This window comes from Rhinatrema bivittatum, chromosome 5, assembly GCF_901001135.1.
Source record: "Rhinatrema bivittatum chromosome 5, aRhiBiv1.1, whole genome shotgun sequence".
NCBI classification, from domain to species: domain Eukaryota; kingdom Metazoa; phylum Chordata; class Amphibia; order Gymnophiona; family Rhinatrematidae; genus Rhinatrema; species Rhinatrema bivittatum.
This window is the reverse complement of record NC_042619.1, coordinates 14,963,397-14,983,076: the sequence shown is the minus strand read 5'-3', so window position 1 is coordinate 14,983,076 and position 19,680 is coordinate 14,963,397. Positions and strand designations below refer to the sequence as shown.

The window sequence follows — 19,680 nt, the reverse complement described above, 5'->3', positions numbered from 1 at the left end:
AACACAGATAAACCCCACAACATGGTGGAAACCCTACGGCAGAAAGCAGGCGTGTGCAAGTGTGAACGCTCAAGACAGTGAAATGTGGTAGGCCGGCAGCAGTACCTGAATGAGGTCTTCAGTCCAGACCTTCCTATCCATCTTCAGACTCCGTACTTTGCTGATGTTCGGGCCCAGGCTCCTGTGTTCTCCTGCGGTCACACAGACAGACAAGGAAAATGGAAAAATCAGACTCCTAGACCTCTTAAGAAAGTGTTACTAAGTTCAGGAAAGTGTACTTTGTTTATGGATACAATCAATCTGCTCCCAGCTCACAGAGAAACTCCTGGGACGTTTGTCAATCAACGGAGAAAAAGATAACCTGCTGCTCGCCATGGGACATTAAGATTAAAGTCACAGACGGACGGACAGACGGACTCTCACCAGATGTGAAGGCAGCACACCCAAGCAATGACTCAGCTTTCTCGCTTTGGTTTACGTTGAGCAATTTTGGAACAACCTGTAGTGTCTGCGGGCCCGTGGCGGAAACACCGTACCCTAGGCGGGTCCTGCAAGCGCATCTTTAAAGAGAAACTGCCCGCAGAGTTTTCTCTCCAAAAATACAGGGCTGGCAGGAAGCTCGGATACTTTACTACCACCCCTCCCCCCCTCCCGTGGGGAATTCAGAATGAAATGCTCACGAGCTGTCTGCCTGCTGTCCGCCCCTGTTCAGTGCGGGCAAAAGTACCCGCGCTGGGATATGTTTACCCTGAGCAGGGGAGGGCAGTTTTCAGCTCTCCTCCCACCGCTGGATTTACCCAGTTGCTTTGTCACCTGGTACAATCTTCTGAAAATTCTCTCCTTCCTGGGTCAAACTGTGTGGAGTTGTCCATCTATTTAAAAGCTTACATCATGCTAAGATAAAGCAATTCCTAGGTAGTACTGCCCTAGCATGTACTGAACAGATGCCCCTGCTGTGGCTTTAGTAAGAATTTTTGGTACAGAAACAAACATGAGAAAACTTGAAGAGGCAAAACTCAGAATCTTTTTTATTTTAAACAAATTGACCTTTGAACCAGGAAAGGATACTGGACATTCTGTTTCTCCATAGAGATTGTGTTACCAGGCCTTCCCCACGCCTTCTCATCCCTGGGACTGAAAAGGAAAATTGGATCTTATCTGCTAATTTTCGTTCCTGAAGTACCACGGATCAGTCGAGACAAGTGGGTTTTGCATCCCTACCAGCAGAGCACTAAAAACTTTGAAGCACTGCTACATAACCAGGAGTGCCACCTGCAGTCCCTCAGCGTTGACCTGTACCCAAGCCAAGATTAGAAAAACACCTCCCCTGTACCAGGGCAAACCGGAAAATTCCAGGGTTGGCGCCCCCTGAACTGGAGACCTACAAACACCAGTACCAAAACAGTCTGTCAACCATTTAATTCAGCAAACATATCTATTTCAATTGGAAAGAAAAACACTCTTCGATATACAGCATTTAAGTACCAGGAAAAATAGTCTTTCAGCAGTAACACTGGGGTGGGTCTCTGAACTGATCTGTGGTATTACAGGAACAAAAATTAGCAGGTAAGAACCAAATTTTCCTTTCCTGAATATACCCAGATCAGTCCAGACAAGTGGGATGTACCAAAGCAGCTCTAAACTGGGCGGGAATCCGAAAGACCCGCTCTCAACATACTTTCACCAAAAGTCGTATCATCTTGCGACCGCATATCCAATCGATAATGCTTGGTGAAAGTATGAAGCAAGGAGCACACCGTGGCCCTAGAGATCTCTTGGGGAGACAAGAGGCTGCCTGTGCTCTAGTCGAATGCGCCTTAAGTCCCGTCAGAATGGCGTGACCCTTACAAATATAGGCCAAACAATTAGCCTCTTTCAACCAACGAGCCAAAGTAGCTTTGGAAGCTTTCCCTCCTTTCTTCGCTCCACCGAACTCCACAAAAAGATGGTCCAATCACCAGAAGGAATTAGTGACATTCAAAAAACGCAACAGAGCACAGTACACATCCAGAAGATGAAGATCTCTATCCTCTGCAGAATCTCTAGACCACTCCAGTAATTCAACAGTCTGATTCACATGGAAGGTAGAAACCACTTCTGGCAAAAAAGAAGGCACTGTACACAAGGACACTCTATCGCTGGTAATATACAAAAAAGGATCGCGACAAGACAGAACTTGAAGCTCTGAAATCCTCCTGGCTGATCAAATCGCAACCAGAAAAAACGTCTTCATCCCAAAGACTCAAAAGGTGCCTCACAAAACTAAGTTTAGGTTCCAGTCTGGCCACATCTTCCGAACCGGGGATCTCACATGCTTAATCCCTTTCAGAAATTGAACAACATTGGGATGGGAGGCCAAAGACTTGCCCTGCATCCTGCCCTTGAGACAACCCAAGGCAGAAACCTGGACATAGAGTGAACTATATGCCAAACCCTTGGGCAAGCCCTGCTGCAGAAAGGACAAAATATGGAGAACTGTCTCCAATAGAGGACCCAGCCACCGCTGTAGACACCAGGTCTCAAAAACTTTCCACACCCTGACATATGCCATGGAAGCGAAAGGCCACCTAGTCTGGAGAAGAGTAGAAATTACCGGTTCTGAATATCCTTTCGGGCGCAAACGCCACCTCTCCAAAGCCAAGCCATGAGATAAAAGTGATCCACTCGATCCAAAAATATGGGCCCCTGCCCCAGCAGACCCGGCAGATGAGCCAGCCAAAAAGGTTCGTCCACCACCAGATGCACCAGGTTTGCGAACCAAGGACGACATGGTCAGTCCAGCGCCACCAGCACTACTGCTCCTGGATGCGCTTCTATGCACCGTAGCACTTATGAGTGGCCACAGAGGAAACACATACAGAAGGATCCTCGTCAGACACGGGCACACCACAGCATCTGGTCCTTCTGAACTGACTTCCCTTCTGTGTCTGAAGAACCTTGCCGTCTTTGCATTGGCCTGTGTCGCTGAGGAATACCCCATCTGGCACAAATGTGATTCCAGGCTTCCGGGAACAGCTCCCATTCCCCAAGATATAACTGTTGTCGGCTTAGGAAATCCGCCTGCATGTTGTCTACTCCCGCTACATGGGAGACCGCAATCCCGTCAAGGTAACTCTCTGCCCAAACAATAGCTGAGTCTCCCGAGCCACTGCATGACTCTTGTTCCGCCTTGACTGTTGATGGCCACTGTTTTCGCATTGTCCAAAAACACTCGACCCATTCGACCCTGAAGCAGAGGCAGAAACACTTCGAGAGTCCTGCACACCGCTCTCGTCTCCAGACAATTGATGGATCAGGCCGTCTCCACTACTGACCAAAGACCCTGAGCAGAACAACCCAGGCACACAGCTCCCCAGCCCTTGAGGCTGGCATCAGTGGTCACCACCACCCAATCCAAAGCTTCCAGGTCCACTCCCCTTTCCAAGTTGCTCTTCGACAGCCACCAGGAAAGACTGGACCTGGATTCCTTTAGAAGAGGTAACGGGAGATAATACTGCTCCAACATCGAATTCCATCTGAACAACAACGCCTTCTGCAACGGACACATGTAAGCAAAGGCCCACAGAAACGGATCCAACATTGAGGCCATGGAGCCCAGCACCTGTAAGCAATCCCAGACCCTTGGCACTGGGAGACGTAGCAGCCAGGTCACCTGCGCCTGCAACTTTGACAATTTGTCCACTTTCAGATACATCCTGCCCCTCTGGGTATCGAAGCGGGCTCCTAGGTACTCCAATGACTGAGATGGAACCAGGTGACTCTTTGCCACACTGATCACTTAACCCAGAGAGCTGAGGGTGTTTATCACCCGTTGCACCGAATGACTACACTCCTCCTCCATCTTCCCCCAGATAAGCCAATTGTCCAGATATGCATGGACCAAAATCCCTTCTAGTCTCAAGGCTGCTGCTACCACTACCATCACCTTTGTGAAGGTTCGAGGAGCCGTGGCCAGCCCGAAGGGAAGAGCCCGAAACTGGAAATGCTGACCCAGTACCTTGAACCACAGAGATTTTTGATGGTCCTTTTGAATGGGAATATGCAGATAAGCTTCATTGAAATCCAGAGACCAAGATCTCCTTTGCGAACCACTGCAATCACCGTACGCAGCGTCTCCATCCGGAAACACAGCACCCACAAGCTTACATTTACCTTCTGCAAATCCAAGATGGGACAAAAGATGCCCTCCTTTTTTGGAACCACAAAATAGATGGAGTCCTTTTCTCTGCCCCCGCTTGCTCAGCAACACTAGAACTATGGCCTCTAAGCTTATCAACCTTTGCAGAGTCCCCTCTACCGCTCCCCTTTTGCTTCGAAAAGAGCAATGGGGCTCCAGAAAGGCGTCCCTGAGCAGACGCGAAAATTCTAAGGCGTAACCATCTCTTACAACCTCCAGAACCCACTGGTCTGAGGTCTTCTTGACCCACTCCTCATAAAAACGGAACAACCTGCCCCCTACCACTACCAGCAAGGAGTGGGAGAGCCTGGCTTCATTGGGAGAGCGTACTCCCTCCGGTCCACTGACCAGACCCGCTTCTGGAGGATCTGTCGGCACCCTGCTGACGACCTGAGGACTGCTTAGAACCCAAGGCGGAAGACCCTCTCCCGGACCTAAACATCCTCAAGTCCCAAAAATGGGATCGAGGTGGAAAGACCTTCTTATTGCCCTTCTTATCCTCCAGAAGCCTATTTCCCTTAGTTTCCCCCAGGGACTTCATTAGCTGATCCAGCTCCTCCCCAAAAAGCAGCTTCTCCTTAAAGGGAAGATTGCATAAGTGAGTCTTGGACCACATGTCTGCTGACCAGTTGTACATCCACAGAAGCCTGCGCTGCCACCACTGAGACCATACTCCTGGTCGATGTGCACACTAAATCATACAACACATCTGCTACATAAGCTACCCCCACTTCCAGACGAGCTGCCCGAATGGGGGAGAGGACACCCAACGAGGCTTGCTCCTGAGGCTTCTGAATCCAGCACAAGCCAACTGAATCATGATAGCAAACATTGCGGTTCACAAACTTAAGGCTGACACCTCAAATATGTGCTTCAACTGAATTTCTAATTTGCGGTCCTGGACATCCTTCAGCATGGCGGACCCCGCCACCGGAATCATAGTCTTCTTAGTTACCGCAGAGACTGCTGCATCCATCTTAGGAGTCTTGAGGTAGTCCAAATGCTCTTCCAGTAAAGGATAAAGCTTCGCCATCGCCCTACTGACCTTCAAGCCCACTTCCGGGAAATCCCAATCCCACCTGATGAGCTTCTGAATCTTTTTAGGTATGAGCAGGCCATCACCTGATTGATGCCTTCATTATCCGACTCCTTCTGAGCTAGCTTCACCCCCATTTCCTTCAACACCTGAGGAATGAGAGGCTGAAGCTCCTCCATCTTAAACAGGTGGACCACCTGGGGGTCATCTCGCTCAGCCCCAGGCCCTTCAATGAGGTCCAGATCATCCTTGTCCACATCCAGATCCGGGGTCTGACCCCCATCCAGGTCCACATCTGGGTCCACTCCCTGAGGAGACGCAGCATTCTCCTGCAGCTCATCCAAGTCATCAGGATTCCTGGGGTCACCCTCCACACCAGCGCCACACGACCCCAGGTGCTTAAACACATACCCAGAACCGCTTGCCATAGCCAGCCAAGGTCTTTTGGGTGGCCCTGGATTTCTCACTCTGGATCTCTTCTCTCCTGCACTCTTCCTAGCCAGGAAAGCCTCATGCATTAGCAGGACAAATTCAGAGGAAAAACCCCATGGGCCTTCAAACCCATTTTCAGGAAGACTGGACTCCGAATCCGCTCCTTCTTCCTGACCATCCTCAGGCTGCTGTCCCGCAGGAGAGAGAAGAGGAGGAGAGTCACTGGATTCCCAGCTGGCCGGGGTCCCCTGGCTGCGATCCCCCTTGGGAGCAGAAAAAGCAGAGACCCCCCTTTGGCTCCTGCCGCAGGCCCCACTGAGCAAGTAACCATCCTGGCCTTTGTAGCCTTACCGGAGGATCCCTCCCCCCATCCCCCACCCTGAAGCACAACGTGTACAGAGGGAGCAGGAATTCAAACGGGCAGACCAAAGCCCACAGGCCTTACAAGCCTCCATGCACGGTTTTTCCGCCATGAGGCCCGCTGTCACTTGAGTCAAGCGCACTGCCGCAAAGTAGGCCACACCACGCCATACCACATGGCCGCCTTGCCAAGCCATGCAGAGACACACATCCATGCTGAACAGCCAGTGCATGGGAAAAAAACAACCCACAGGCAATGTAAATTAGCAGCCTCTACAAAGATGGCCAGATTTGAACATTTCTGGAATCTTCTATCACTTTTCATCTGCTCCCTCCCTACAGACCTGTTGGACACTGTGGCAGAAAAGCCTGGGGAAACATCTCTGACTGTCCAGTCCTCACACTTTAAACTATTTCTGTGTAGTCACTCTGAGTCCTTTCCCCTGAATTAGTTTCATTACCAAAGCAAGGCAAGAGTAAGATTCCCTGTGGACTGGCACCAGCATCACACTCTGCCGCACAGCACAACCAGTTTCTGAGTTTCTGTCTGAGGGTGCGCTGGTGTCATGATGCACTGTAAGGCTAATGGAAGAACACAGCATGGGCAACCCCTGCCAGTACAAAGGGAGACAAGAAGTGTTCAGCTGCGCAGGACTCCCCCCTATCGCTTGAAGGGCCTGATTTGCTAAGGTTTTTCCACTGTCTGGACTGATCCAGGTACGTACAGGGAACTCTAGAGTTGCCTCTACCAGTATGCCAGTTCCACCAATATCTCTGCCAGCTCGCCACTTCTAAATCTCCACCACTGCCTCTTGCCGAGGAGCACAGCCAGATGATTTCTTACCTGCACATCGCTTGCAGAAGACCACGCACAAGTTGACCGATGCCCAGTCTGGCTTTGGGGAACAGCAGTCTGCACAGATTCTGTTCGACTCCACTGACCAGATCTGTTCTGCCACTTCTGAGTTGGAAAGCGCCTCCACTATGGACTGCTGCATGGCCATCACCCACTCCTCCTTCTCAGAGTCTGAATCCGCCAAAAAACTGGGAGGAAAAACAAACCCATGAGACAAGGGCTCCCAGAGCAACAACAACAAAAAGGCCACTCCAGGTCTCAGTGCAGGCGTTATTCCACATCCCTTCCAACTCAAGAAGCCTTTAAAAACCCAGCAATAGCCACATACCTTCCTGTTTCATAGCTCTATTACCGTCAACTTGTGTATTATTCCTAAGTCTCTATTATGTATTTGAGGTAATACTTGAATGACAGACTATAAATTAAACTATTAATGCATAAATAAATAATGACAGTCCTTGGCCATGGGCTATCAACTGTGGCTCCCTCGGTAAACTGGTATCTGTGCACCCCTGGTTCTGCCACTAGGTGTCAGCACTGTGCAGTGGCTAGGCCTCCCCTCCCCCAGCACTGTGAAGGGATGCTGCATGGGGAGGCATTAACCCAGGTAAATGGGCCATCCAAATACAGTCTGATTGTCAACCGTAGGGATTGTGAAGGGATGCTGCAGATTAAAAATGACAAGTGGAGGCAGAAGTGATTTTGTAACAGTCGGGGTGAGGGGGGCTCCTGTGCCAGGCTTCTCTCTATCATGTCCCTACCCCAGTCCAGACCTTGTTTCTCCTCCTCTCCTCTCCCCCCCTTCTTGTGGGCAGGCGGCAGTCTATCTTTGGTGGCTGGGAAGATAAGCTCCATTAATTTTGATACCCATGTACCAGGCTCCAGTACTTCTTGGCTACTAGTCTCATGAGATCAGCAACCAGGAAGTGCAACACTTATGGTGCCTTTACTATGTGGCACATTTCCCCGGTCTCCTGAGCCTTGAACTTCGGAAAATTAATGAAAAGTGAAGTTCTAAAAGGTGCCAGATCAGCGACCCATCCTGACCCACCAGAGGATGACAAGGAGAATGAAGAATGGCCAGGGTACATCTGTGGTCTCTCCCCACACACTGCCCTCTAGTGCGGGTACTGGGGATCAGCTCATGGCCTTGCTGGCTGGCAACTGGCTCCACTTTTTCAGGACAGACCGGCCCAGTCCCTGTTTTATTCCTTCCCATACATGGATTCACTATAGTCCTGCTCCTGCTCTTAGGAAAATGAGAACCTTCAGTACAGAGGTTCAGTGGGGTGAAATCAGGACCAGAGCAGCTTGTCCAATTGCCATCCCGTTGTCCACTTTACCAACAGAAGCTCCCAGAATGCTCGGCAGAGATGAAGATTCCCAAAACCAGACTGGGAAAGAAGCTGGCAGGGTTCCCAGGAACAGGCCTCACCTGAAGGTCCTGTAAGGAGTCGTGAGGTCAAAAGCCCTGCGGTCCATGTCCTTCACGTTGCCTAAATTCATCTCTATGAAAGTGATGCCGATCCCCAGGCGGAAGTCCTGCCGGAACAAAGGTCAGACAGGGAAAAAATGTTTTAAAACCCTGAAGAGCCGCCATTCAATTAACATATCCAAGCCTATAGCTTCCAGCAGAACTGTGCGACTATGTTCAAGGTCACCTTGAGAACACAGCAGCAAAGTAACTGCTGGTAAGGATTTCTTGGCCCATCCAGCTTGCCCAGATGCCCAAACCTACCTGTGTCAAAATGCATTCAATTATACAAATGGCTAACTCTGCAGGCATCAAAGATCCCAGGGCCAACTGGGATCTTTGATATTGTATCACGGACTGTATTTAACTTAGCATCTGCTGAAACCCCCCTGCGGAAATAACTTCATTAGGTTTGGGAAAGATATCGCCCCTTTGCTTGATGATAGGTGATGATAGTTCTTTGTAAAGAACTTTCCAGAACAGTTGAAGAGGGACAACCTAACCTGATGCAATGGGCCTTTCCCCGTCTCCTCCCCAGGGAGGCCCAGAAGCCCCCATTAATCTGCGTCTGGAACCATGCCACATTACATTTAAAAAGAAACTTAAGACTTGGTTATTCAAACTAGCTTTCCCCTAGAACCAAGAACAAAAAAAAAAAAAAAAAAAAGTCTTTTCACTCCCACAATGATATTTTTTCAGATCTTTTTTAATCTTCATTATTCAATTAGAGATTCACACATTCATGCTGTCTACATACAGTCTACATACACATTCATGTGGACTTACATATCTCCATGTTATTTTTGGATTTATTAACCGCATGTCTATTAATGGTTTAATAGTATTTACTATTTGCCTACTTCTATTAAGTTGTTTCAAAGTAAAAACTTTACTTCGTTTGTTTCAATGTTAAAACTTGTTTACTTCTTTTTGCTCAATGTAAAACTTCGTTGTTTAATACTGTTCTATGTAATCCGCTAAATGTAGCGATTGTTACTGTTCTATGTAAACCGGGGTGATATGTATATTATACAGGAACCTCCGGTATATAAATTATTTAAATAAATAAATAAATAATCTGCCCTTCCAGCTTCACAGGTTTCTCTTTCCTCAACGATGAGGAGGAAAAAAGAAAAAAGCAAATCAGAGGAAACAGGAATTGCAGGAGCAGCTTCCCACCCTCCCCAGTCCTCCTCCCAAGATTTGGTGCTTGCAGAAAGGCCTCAAGGCGAGCTGCAGGAGGAACAGGGAGGCCCCTGGCTTTCCCTGCCCCTTTCAGTCTGACAAGTTTCCGGAAGTACGAACCTCAAAGCTCTTGTACAGGAAGACCTTATCTCCAGCGACTGTCACGTAGAGTTTGGGTTTGCAGCCCCTCAGCTCCAGAGGCCCTGCCTTCTCAGCACCGTCCATACCGTTGGCCCACATCTGGATCATGGAGAACCTGTCTAATGCCTTAAGCCTTCTCTCCTCCATCACCTGCTGCAGGACTCGCACCCAGTTATTCCGATCCGCTGCAAGGAAGAGAAGAGGAAGTCAGAGGGGGGGTCAGAAGGGTGCGATTCCTAGGGCTTCTGCACTCCCAGAATCAGAGACCTAGATTTTCTCCTCCCTAGCAAAGGCTCTTGGTCATCTGCCACCTCGCATTTTCCTATTATTGGCAATATAAACTAACAGTATATCTAGGGGGTGCTTTCAGTTTTCTCTCTGACTCCATCTGCTGGAGGGGAGGCATAACCCAGCAGTCTGGACTGATCCTGGTACGTACAGGGAACTTCTAAATGCTCCATGCAAAAAATAAAATCTCTTCTACCTAAAACCTCCCGAAAAGGAAACAACTTAATCGTGAACACGGCCACCAGTGTGAAACACTGCTCTGACTGAAGTATTCTGCTTCGTTTTGGCAGCCCACAGGACGATTCCGTGAGCCGCCGCACTCACCCAGACCCGACGGACCTCCCCTCCCAACACAGACGCTGCTGACGAATAAATGCTGTGGAGCGCCGCTTGCCGTGCCTGGAAACTGCCACCCTGCTCAGTCTCCCCCGGGACATCCCACATGCGTGCATGCACAGCGTGCTCAAACGCTTAAAGGGCCCGTGCCAGGAAAGGCTCCCGGCTCCCTGGGATAACGTTACACGCCAGGATCTATTTGAGGACTCCTGACCTACAGTTCCCTGCCTCGGCAACAGGTCACCGGTCGTGCTTTGCTCTTCAGTGCGTGATGCCTTGACCTTATGTTCTTGTCTGGCTCCATATCCCTGTGTTCCTCTTCCCAGTTCTGTTTCTATCTCCTGCCTTGTTCCTGTCTTGACCCCTCCTTGCCCTGTCTTATAATTCCTCAGCTTGATTTCCTGGATTCTGACCTTGGCTCTGGACTCTGTCCATTCTCGTTTGCCTTCTGGACCTGACCTCGCCTTGTCTGCTGCCTGCTCTGACCTCCAGTCCATCTACGGGTTCTCGCTGTCTGCTGCCTGCCCTGACTTCCTTCCAGCCTTGCACTCTTTGTTCTTGCCATCGCCTTAGGAACCCACCTAACACCTGCTGGCTTCCAGAACCCAAGGGCTCAACCATGGGGGGAAGGCGGTTAGCAAAGGCAAAGCTCCAGTCCGTCCCGTCATAGGGCGTGTCTGCCTGCTGACGGAGTGGACCTAGCGGGTTTCCCATTAGGTTGCGGCATCAAGGGTCCACCATCTGGATCCATTACATATACATTCCAGATCGCAAAAATGTCTGCCCCCAACACCGCCATGTTCTGACAGTCGCCTGTGAATGGGTGGCGTTTTTTGCCCCCTCAAGCAGACAGGCATCTGTCGAAACACTGTGGTGCTGCGGCAAACATTTCTGCGTTGTTTCACACTAGTGTCCGTGTTCACGACAGAGTTATTTCCTTTCCAAGAGGTTTTAGGTAGAAGAGATGTAATTTCTGCATGGAGCATTTTGAAGTTAGTTTATATTGCCAATAAAAAGAGAGTGTGCAAAGTGGGAGCTGATCTCAGTGGCTGACTGAGCTGGGTGTAACTGGCACTGCTGAAAAGTGGTTTTCCTCTTTTCTTTCTAAGAGATATTTTCAGGTGGAAATAAAACCTCTGGGTGGTTTGAAATTCCATCTGGTGTCCCGCAGGGTTCCTCTCTCTCTGCCACCCTATTCAACATATATATTGCACCATTGTGTAGGGTTTTGGGTGGTCTGGGGGTGGAATTCAGGTTGCTTGTGGATGATAACCATTACAGATTCACTACCAGAAGCTCTGAAAGCATTAACCGTTTACCTTCAGACAATAAAAGGTTGGTTGAGTCAAAACAGACTGGCATTAAATGTAAATAAGACCGAAATCATTTATTTATTTATAACTTTTATATACCGATGTTCTTGTATAGGATACATATCGCACCGGTTTACATGAAACTGAACTGTCGCCGAAGGGAGGATACAATGAAACATGTGGTACAATGAACATGCGGAAACAATGAACATGAGGAACATTAGAAATACACTATAATATAATAATAATAAAATAATAATAATAAGATAATATAATAATAATAAAATAATAATAATAAGATAATAATAATAATAATAATAATAATAAAATAGAAAACTTAGGGCTATGCCTGATGAAACTTCCAAATAATCTTTAGGAGAAAGCCATCATGACGGGAAAGGAGGCGTAACTGAAAGGTAACAGGAGAGAACTAACTACGCCTGCGGGTAAGAGGAAGGGAAGAAGTCCACAAAGTGCAATAAGATGTTTAACTTAAGAGGATTCATAGAGGGACTACGTGACTTGTAGCTGTGTGAAAAAGTCCGTGGCTAGGTTAAGGAATTAATGTAATCTTTGTCTGTTATGATGTTAATTTGCCATTTTATTCATAGGAAGGAGCGGATTTGAAAATATCTAGAGCCATTCGCGACCTGGGGGTTTCAGCTGGATTCCAGCTTATCAGTGAAGGAACGTCTTCAGAAACTGGTAAAAGCAGGGTATTATAAGCTGCGCATTTTACGTGGCCTGAAACCATACCTCGAAAGGGATGATCTTCGTTTGGTTTTACAGATGCCGATTTTTAGTAACACCAATCATTGTATTTCTTGGTTTTTTTTAGGACTTCAGAAAAATGTTATTAAATGCATACACTTGCTCCAGAATTCAGCCACTAGGGTGCTGCTGGGGGTAGCGAGATACGATCAGATTACGCCGGCGCTTTGCCATCCCCACTGGTTGCCGATGGAATATAGAGTTTGATTTAAAGTTTTAACAAGAGTTCACAAGATTGTTTATCAGCTAGAGACTCCGAGAGAGCTACGCTCTATGAACTCCTTCCCGTAAGCGGGTTCATCTAAGGGCTGTGAGTGAAAGGGCTACATCAGTGGCAGGACTGGCGCTTTGCAACGTACTGCCGGCAGAGCTACGGTTATTGGGGGATCAGAAATTTTTTTTTTTTTTAAATGGGGAAAACTTGGCTCAAAGTGTTAACTGGAGCAGCGAGGAGGGGGATAGTTTGGGGTAGATTTTGAAAGGGTTACGAGCATAACCCCCGAAAACCTACTCCTGTGCGCGCCGAGCCTATTTTGCATAGGCTCAGCAGCGCGCGCAAGCCCCAGGACGCGCACATGTCCCGGGGCTTTCCAAAATGGGCATTCCAGGGGCGGGACCGGGGGCATGGCGGCGGTCCCGAATCCTCTGGCACAGCGGCCTGTGCCAGGGGATGGCGCGCCGGCAGCTGTCCGGCACGCACAAGTTACGCCTGCCTCAGGCAGGCGTAACTTCAGAAACAAAGGTAGGGGGGGATTTAGTTAAGGTTGGGGGGGTGGGCTAGTTAGGGGAAGGGAGTAGAAGGTGGGGGGATTGAAAAAAAAAGTTCCCTAAATCGGAGCGGCCTTGGAGGGAACAGGAGTAAAAAAGCCCACATGCAAGACAAACTGCTTATCTGGGCATAGCCCACGCTGTGCTGAGAAAACAAGTTGAAAAATTCTTAACGTGACAGCCTCAGCACCAAGGAGAGAGCAGGGAGACCCTGCCGACTCCTGCCTGTCTGACTGCCGGATTAAAGCCTGAGGACCAGAAAAGGGCCAAAAAAGGTAAAAAAAAGTAAGAAAAATTCTGGTCAACTGCTGCAGAAGTCAGAGGTATTTGAATACCTGCGACTTCGGAACTTTGGTACCTTTTAAACTGATTTTTAAACTGATTCTTTTAAATCAGTAGTGACTGAGCGCAGCAGCGGGTCTAAAACCCTCTCGGCAGCCAGAAAAGGGGAGCGAGTCCCAGAGGGAGACGGTCCCACACCTGGAAGGTAACCCGGACTCAGACTATGCAGCGCAAAAGGGGCAAATAGCCCCATGAGTCCGGCAAGAGCGAGGAGACGAAGTCGCCTCCCAAGAAAAAAGAAAGACACACTAGGGATCAAAAAACCCCAGAAATATAAACTTTTCTGAAGTACTTGCTTGAATCTAAGAAGGAATAGAAAAGGCTGACAAACCAGAGACAGAGAGCCGAAGGGGAGCTGTTGCACCTGCTGGGAGACAGACGAATACTGAAGGGGTTAGTGTACAGGTTCTCCCCTTAAAGGGACATCCTCACAATTCTGGTCTGTCTCCACCTGCTGGATAGGGGACATAGCCCAGTGTCTGGACTGATCCTGGTATGTACAGGGATCGTTAGACGAGTATCGTCCTGCTGCGGGTGGCAGCTGCCAGGAACACACATCCTGAGCATGGTGTCGTCTCTTTACCGACCTTGCGCATGACGGTGTGCATCCTTACTGCTCTGACATCCTGTGGGAACCACTGCTTAGCACAAACTGAAAGAGGATTTTTTTTTAAATTTCCTCCTGCTCCTTCCTATTCAATTGGAACTGCCTCCATTGGACTACAGCGCTATAAGGCTTCATTTCCCTATCACATATCCCCCTCCCAACTCACTTATTCCCCCTCCTCCACACAGCGAGTGCGGACTCTTGAATCCCGCTACTGGGTGTCCCCATCGTGCAGGGACCGGAACTCTTCTCCCTGCAAGGACTGTGAACGCAGACCCAACCCGTGAATGAAGCCCCGGTCATCCGCACAGCAGCACGTGGCACTGCCACCACACCGGACGCGAATATTTTAATGCACCTACTGAGCAGTGTAGGGAGCTGTTCCAGTTCTTACACACCAGGATTCTTCGCAAGGTGTTAACGCCTTTTTATTGGATGAATGGAATAACTCTCCTCAGGTGACGAGGTACACGGATTTTGAGGATCTATGCTGCAGGTCCCTACTTTATTGTCTAGGGGACACCCCAGGCTATTTTTGTGCTTGCGAAAGGGACAGCCAAAGGCTTTCCAGCTGTTCAGGTGTAGGACTCAAGCACAGGGGAAATCCTGGAGCGGCTCAGGCTGCTGAGAGAGTCAAACAGTGACACTTGTACCTTGAGCACCCTAAAGCCAAGCATGCCGGGCGCTTCCGGCTGGAATAGAGCCCTTACAGCTGGGCCGCCAGCCTAAAGGGGTCATTTCCCCGCTTTCTCTGCACTGCTCTCTGTGTATGGTCTTCCAGTTCCTTCTGTGTTATCTGCTGGAAAACCCGAAATCTAATACGACAAACATGTAGCAGAGGGAAATCAGAAGCGGCTCAGGGGATTGCTACAGAAAACCTCACAGCACATGGCTATGAAACCAGCTCAGGTTAGTAGCGACCAGAAGTCAACGCTGATGGCCACGGGCTGGTTTACCTGAGGTGAGCTGATGGGCGCTGCTCCTAACGGACAGGGGGCTCACGTCCCAAAAACCTATCAACAACAACTGAAATATCTGTGAGATGTGGACTGGTTGGTGCCAACCTCGCCTCTCATCTCCTGTGGCTCTCCCAGGAAAGGGTTGAACGTGCTCGCTGGGCAGGGAGAGGAAGCCGGCACTGCCGTTGCATGCACCGTGCCTGATCTTCTGCGCTCCAGTGCCGCCAGCAGGGTCCTGCCTCTCAGCCTTCAGTCGGGCCCTACAAACCACGGCCCCTGGTGACTCCCCTTTGGGCCCCGCGCACACAGCCACTGTCTGACCATTTTCACTGGACATAGGTACAGAGATTGAGCGTTTCCCACCCCACGGTAGCCTCAGGCTTGGGGAAAGGGAGCCGGCCGGCCTCACTCACAGTCACTCTCTGCTCGGAAGACGAAGTTCCTGTTGTAAGTGATCACCTCGAATTTCTGGTCCCCGATGCTGGACACGCGAGATATTGAAGTCACGGGGATGAATCTCTTGGAGTACATATCCTACAGGACAGGGGAAGAAATTAAAAACAACAAAACAGAGAACAATGAAACAGGGAGGCGGGAACCGGTCCGTAGTGGTGCTGAGGTAACCCAGATCATTCGGGGAGGATGCTGTATCTGAGCTCTGGAGACCCTGCCAGTCCCTTCCCCAGATGCAACGCGCCAGAGACTCGGCACTTCTTGAGATCTCAGGTACATCAGCCTTCGCTGCACAATTCTCATGCCAAAAATGTAAAGGGAAAACAGAAAAGGCCCCCATATAACCTCCTCTCCTCAGTGCCAGCACTTGCTCTGCAGCCCCTGTGCGGGAGAATCAGGCGCTCCGCCAAAATCCGGGGACCAAATCTGATAAGGGAGAGAAGGGGAGGCCTATGTGTTTCCGCTGCCGGGTGCCAGCCTGCTTTTCAACCCCTGCTTCCTAGCTTGTGAGTCGCCTTGTCTGTGCTAGAGGCCCTTGCGTCTCACTCTCTGCGGGATGGAGCTGAAGAAGCGACCCCTCTGTAGATCAGCTCTCCTCCCTCCTAGGCTGGGCCTGCAGCGCTGCCCCTAGCAGGATTAAGTGACACCTCCTCCTTCCAGGAGCCACCGCTGGCAAGCTGCATAGGAGAACCGTGAGGAGTGAGTGAGCGTCAGATCCCTAGAGCTGGAATGCACAGGATTTCTGGGATTTCTAAGACGACGGGGGGTGGGGGGGATCTCTCAGCTCATGGAGGCAGGAACTTCAGGCCACACTGCTGTAAATATCCCTAGACTGACTGCGAGTGTGACTATTGCGTTTGGCGAAGTTTCACCCTTACTGGCAGGCTAGTGCTGTTCCAAAGCTTTGATGGAATAAGCATTCACTGTGAAGTTACCTGTGGCTTGGACTGTGCGAGCACTGCTCTTCCCTGAAATAAACAGATCTTTGCTGGAACCACTCCTACTGCCTGCAGCCTGAACTTATTGTCTGGGATCTGGCTCCCCAGCAAGAGAAAGAATGTGTGGGTTTGCCAATTACCGTATATTCTAAGTCAGTGCAGGTGAAGGAGCTTTTGCCATCTACGGAGAGGTCTGGTGAGCCATGTGCAGTGAGTGGTTCATCCCCTAGTTCACTACAACATCTAATCGGCAATGGACTGTAAAGAGCCCTAGAAACTGCTCCTCCCAGGTCTCCCAGCGAGCCATCTCTATCCTAAAATCAGGGTCATGACTTATCTTTCCCCAAAGTCGCTACACCCATATAAACCCCTCTTCTCAAGTCACTGCATTGGCTCCCTATCCATTCCCGCATACAGTTCGCACTCCTCTTACTCAGCTACCAGATCCTTCACTCTGCAGCACCTCCCTACCTCTCCTCTCTTATCTCTCTCTACACCCCTCCTCGTGCACTCCGCTCATCGGATAAGTCACTCCTATCTGTGCCCTTCTCCTCTACCGCTAATTCCTGACTCCGTGCTTTCCCCCTGGCTGCGCCGTGTGCTTGGAATAGACTTCCTGAGCTGATGCCTTGTCTCCCTCTCACACCTTGTTTAAATCCCACCATCTTAAGCCCGATGGTCTACCTTCAGCCTCATTAACTAACTTTAACCGCTGTTTTACTATAAGAAACACTCCAAGTCTCTTTTGCCCTGCATGTTTGCCTTGATTAGACTGTAAGCTCTGTTGAGCAGGGATTGTCTCTTGTACAGTGCTGCATATGTCGAGTAGCGCTATAGAAATGTTACGCAGCAGCAGAATTACAGCTTTATAAAAAGCAGTGCCAGATTGCAACGTTTCCCCTTTTCAGTTCACCAATGGTAACCGGAAAGTTAAAGCTGGCCAGCGATTTGCCAGCACGGTACCACTGCTACTACTACTCCATAATACAGAGACCCTTTTACTTTCAAGTACTGACATCATACACAAGGACTTCCTCTCTGTTACTTCCCATCTACTCTGAATCATGGCATTCTTCTCGCACGGTTCTCTAGCACTGGGCTCTCAGGTACTGTCCTTTCTTGGTTCAGTTCCTACCACATGGAAAGGCATAGCAAGTTAGGATAGCCAATGACACATCCTCCTGGTATCCCATCATGACAGGCGTTCCCAGATGCTCTACACTTTCCGCTGTCCTGTTCAACATCTACCTCGCACCCCTCTGTCACCTCCTTGCAACATTGGGCTTATCATACAGAATTTACGCCAACGATATCCAGTTTTTCTTTCCTATCACAGCCTCATGATCAACCACATCAAGGTTGGTTCCCTTAGCCTCTCCTCCATCAAAGCATGGCTCAGCCACAACAGATTATCTCTTAATCACAAAAAAAATAGAAATTATGATACTAGGTCACACCATCCCATGACCAACCTATTCCCATTACGAAGACTGCTTGTAACCTGGGCATTCAATTGGACTCTATATTATCCATGCAAACTCATGTAAAATCTGTTATACGCTCTTCATTTTTTAAACCGAGGCTTCTCCAACACCTCAAGCCTTTACTAGATCCACAAAATTTCAGGAAGGCCTTACAATCACTCATACTTACATCATTAGATTACTGTAATGCACTACATGCCGGTCTCCCACAATCTACTCTCAAACCATATAAGTTAATACACAACTCCACCGCATGCCTACTGACTGGAACAAGGAAGCCTGAGCATATTTCTACAATTCTTCAATCCCTCCACAGGCTTCCTCTCCAGTTTTGTATTCAATATAAACCTGCTTCATTAACTCACAATCTACTGCACCATGTATCATCATCATCATCCCTTAAATTCTATGTTCCAACAAGAGCGCTCCGTTCAGCATCTCATTTCCTTCTTGAAATCTCCTCCGTCTGAGCTGCAAGATTAGCGAGCACATGCAAAAAGAGCCTTCTCGTTAGCCGGCTCAACTCTTTGGATCTCCATTCCACAATATCTGCGTGCTCAGAACGAGAGAAAAGGGTTCAAGAAGGCTCTAAAAGCATATACTTATTTTCACTTGCTTTGCCCTAAATGTAACCAACACTCAGACTCCTTGATAGTGGATTTGAGTATGCCCTACGCTAAGCTGGCCTCTGGACATCAGTGATTTTTTCGGCAAGTTAGTCTGTTGTCTAATTTTTGTCTATATCGATGTTAAATTATGTATATTGTTATGTTATCTGCCCCAAATATTTGGAGGGTGCGGGCTACAAATAGTTTTAGATAAAGAAATACTTATTTCTATGGAACTTCTAGACGCAGGCAGTGCTGTACAGATACACATATGAGAGAGTCCCTGGAGCTCACAATCTGGTCGAGATCCACACATATGAGCCAAAAGAAACTCTGGCAATACAGCGCAACCTGGCCGCGGATAGCGCAGTGAAGAGCCACTGCCACTCCTGTATTTTACTGTGGCCATAGGAGGATGAGGAGGGGACATGTGTCCTGCCTCTGGCCCCTCCCCATATGCAGCCTGCTTGTATTACAGGGCTGGTGCAGTAGTAAGTCTGTAATTTTGTAAACCACTTGGAACTTGGTCATTTTTTTAAATAAATACTGTGCTAAAAAGAGGGACGAAAGAATGTAGCTGGAGAGACAGCAAGAATGGAAGAGAGAAAGCTGGGGATTCAATGCACAGGAGGGAGTAGGAGGAAGCCTGAGGGAGGTAAACAGCTACAGAGAGGAGGAAGGGGGGAAGGAAAAAGAGGAGAGAAAGGAAGCAGGGCACTGTGCGGGTTCTGTGCGCCAAAAATCACCTTATAAACAAGGTGAGTCACGTGGCACCTACCTGCACAAAAGGCACATCAGTGCCTACACAGCAAACTGTGGCACTGACCGGAAAATACTGGCCCCCTGCCCCCAACCTGAAGGTGAGGGAATCTGGGAAGAACAGTGCAGCTGGACCGCACATCTCCTGCCCTGGGGTAGAGGTCCGAAACGTCCTCTCCACCAAGTGAGGCTTTTTCCTGATCACCTATGGTCAAACATTTACAATTCTGTGTTTTGCCTGTCAGGTATGATCCTCTGGCCTCTCAAATGTTGCATAGCGATGATCAGCCAGTGGCCTCAGCAAGTCACGTGGGCGTGTTCAGCTGGAGTGCTGCACACGTTACCCCTGTACCTGGCTAGGAAAGCTTCAGTGTTACAGTCCAACAAATAGGA

General features: G+C 49.1%; 1 protein-coding gene across 10 annotated transcripts in view; it reads right to left on the bottom strand.

Moving 5' to 3' along the window:
* The window catches only part of ARAP1 (ArfGAP with RhoGAP domain, ankyrin repeat and PH domain 1), a 437,360-nt gene that overhangs the window by 203,324 nt on the left and 214,356 nt on the right, over positions 1 to 19,680 (bottom strand). For all 10 annotated transcript variants that reach the window (XM_029602046.1, XM_029602051.1, XM_029602048.1 and 7 more), the window contains 5 exons: positions 15,459 to 15,579; positions 9,641 to 9,846; positions 8,297 to 8,403; positions 6,850 to 7,049; positions 106 to 191 (listed from right to left, as the gene is read on the bottom strand). In XM_029602046.1, the coding sequence (XP_029457906.1) occupies positions 106 to 191; positions 6,850 to 7,049; positions 8,297 to 8,403; positions 9,641 to 9,846; positions 15,459 to 15,579 (720 nt within the window). The remainder of the gene's footprint in view (positions 1 to 105; positions 192 to 6,849; positions 7,050 to 8,296; positions 8,404 to 9,640; positions 9,847 to 15,458; positions 15,580 to 19,680) is intronic.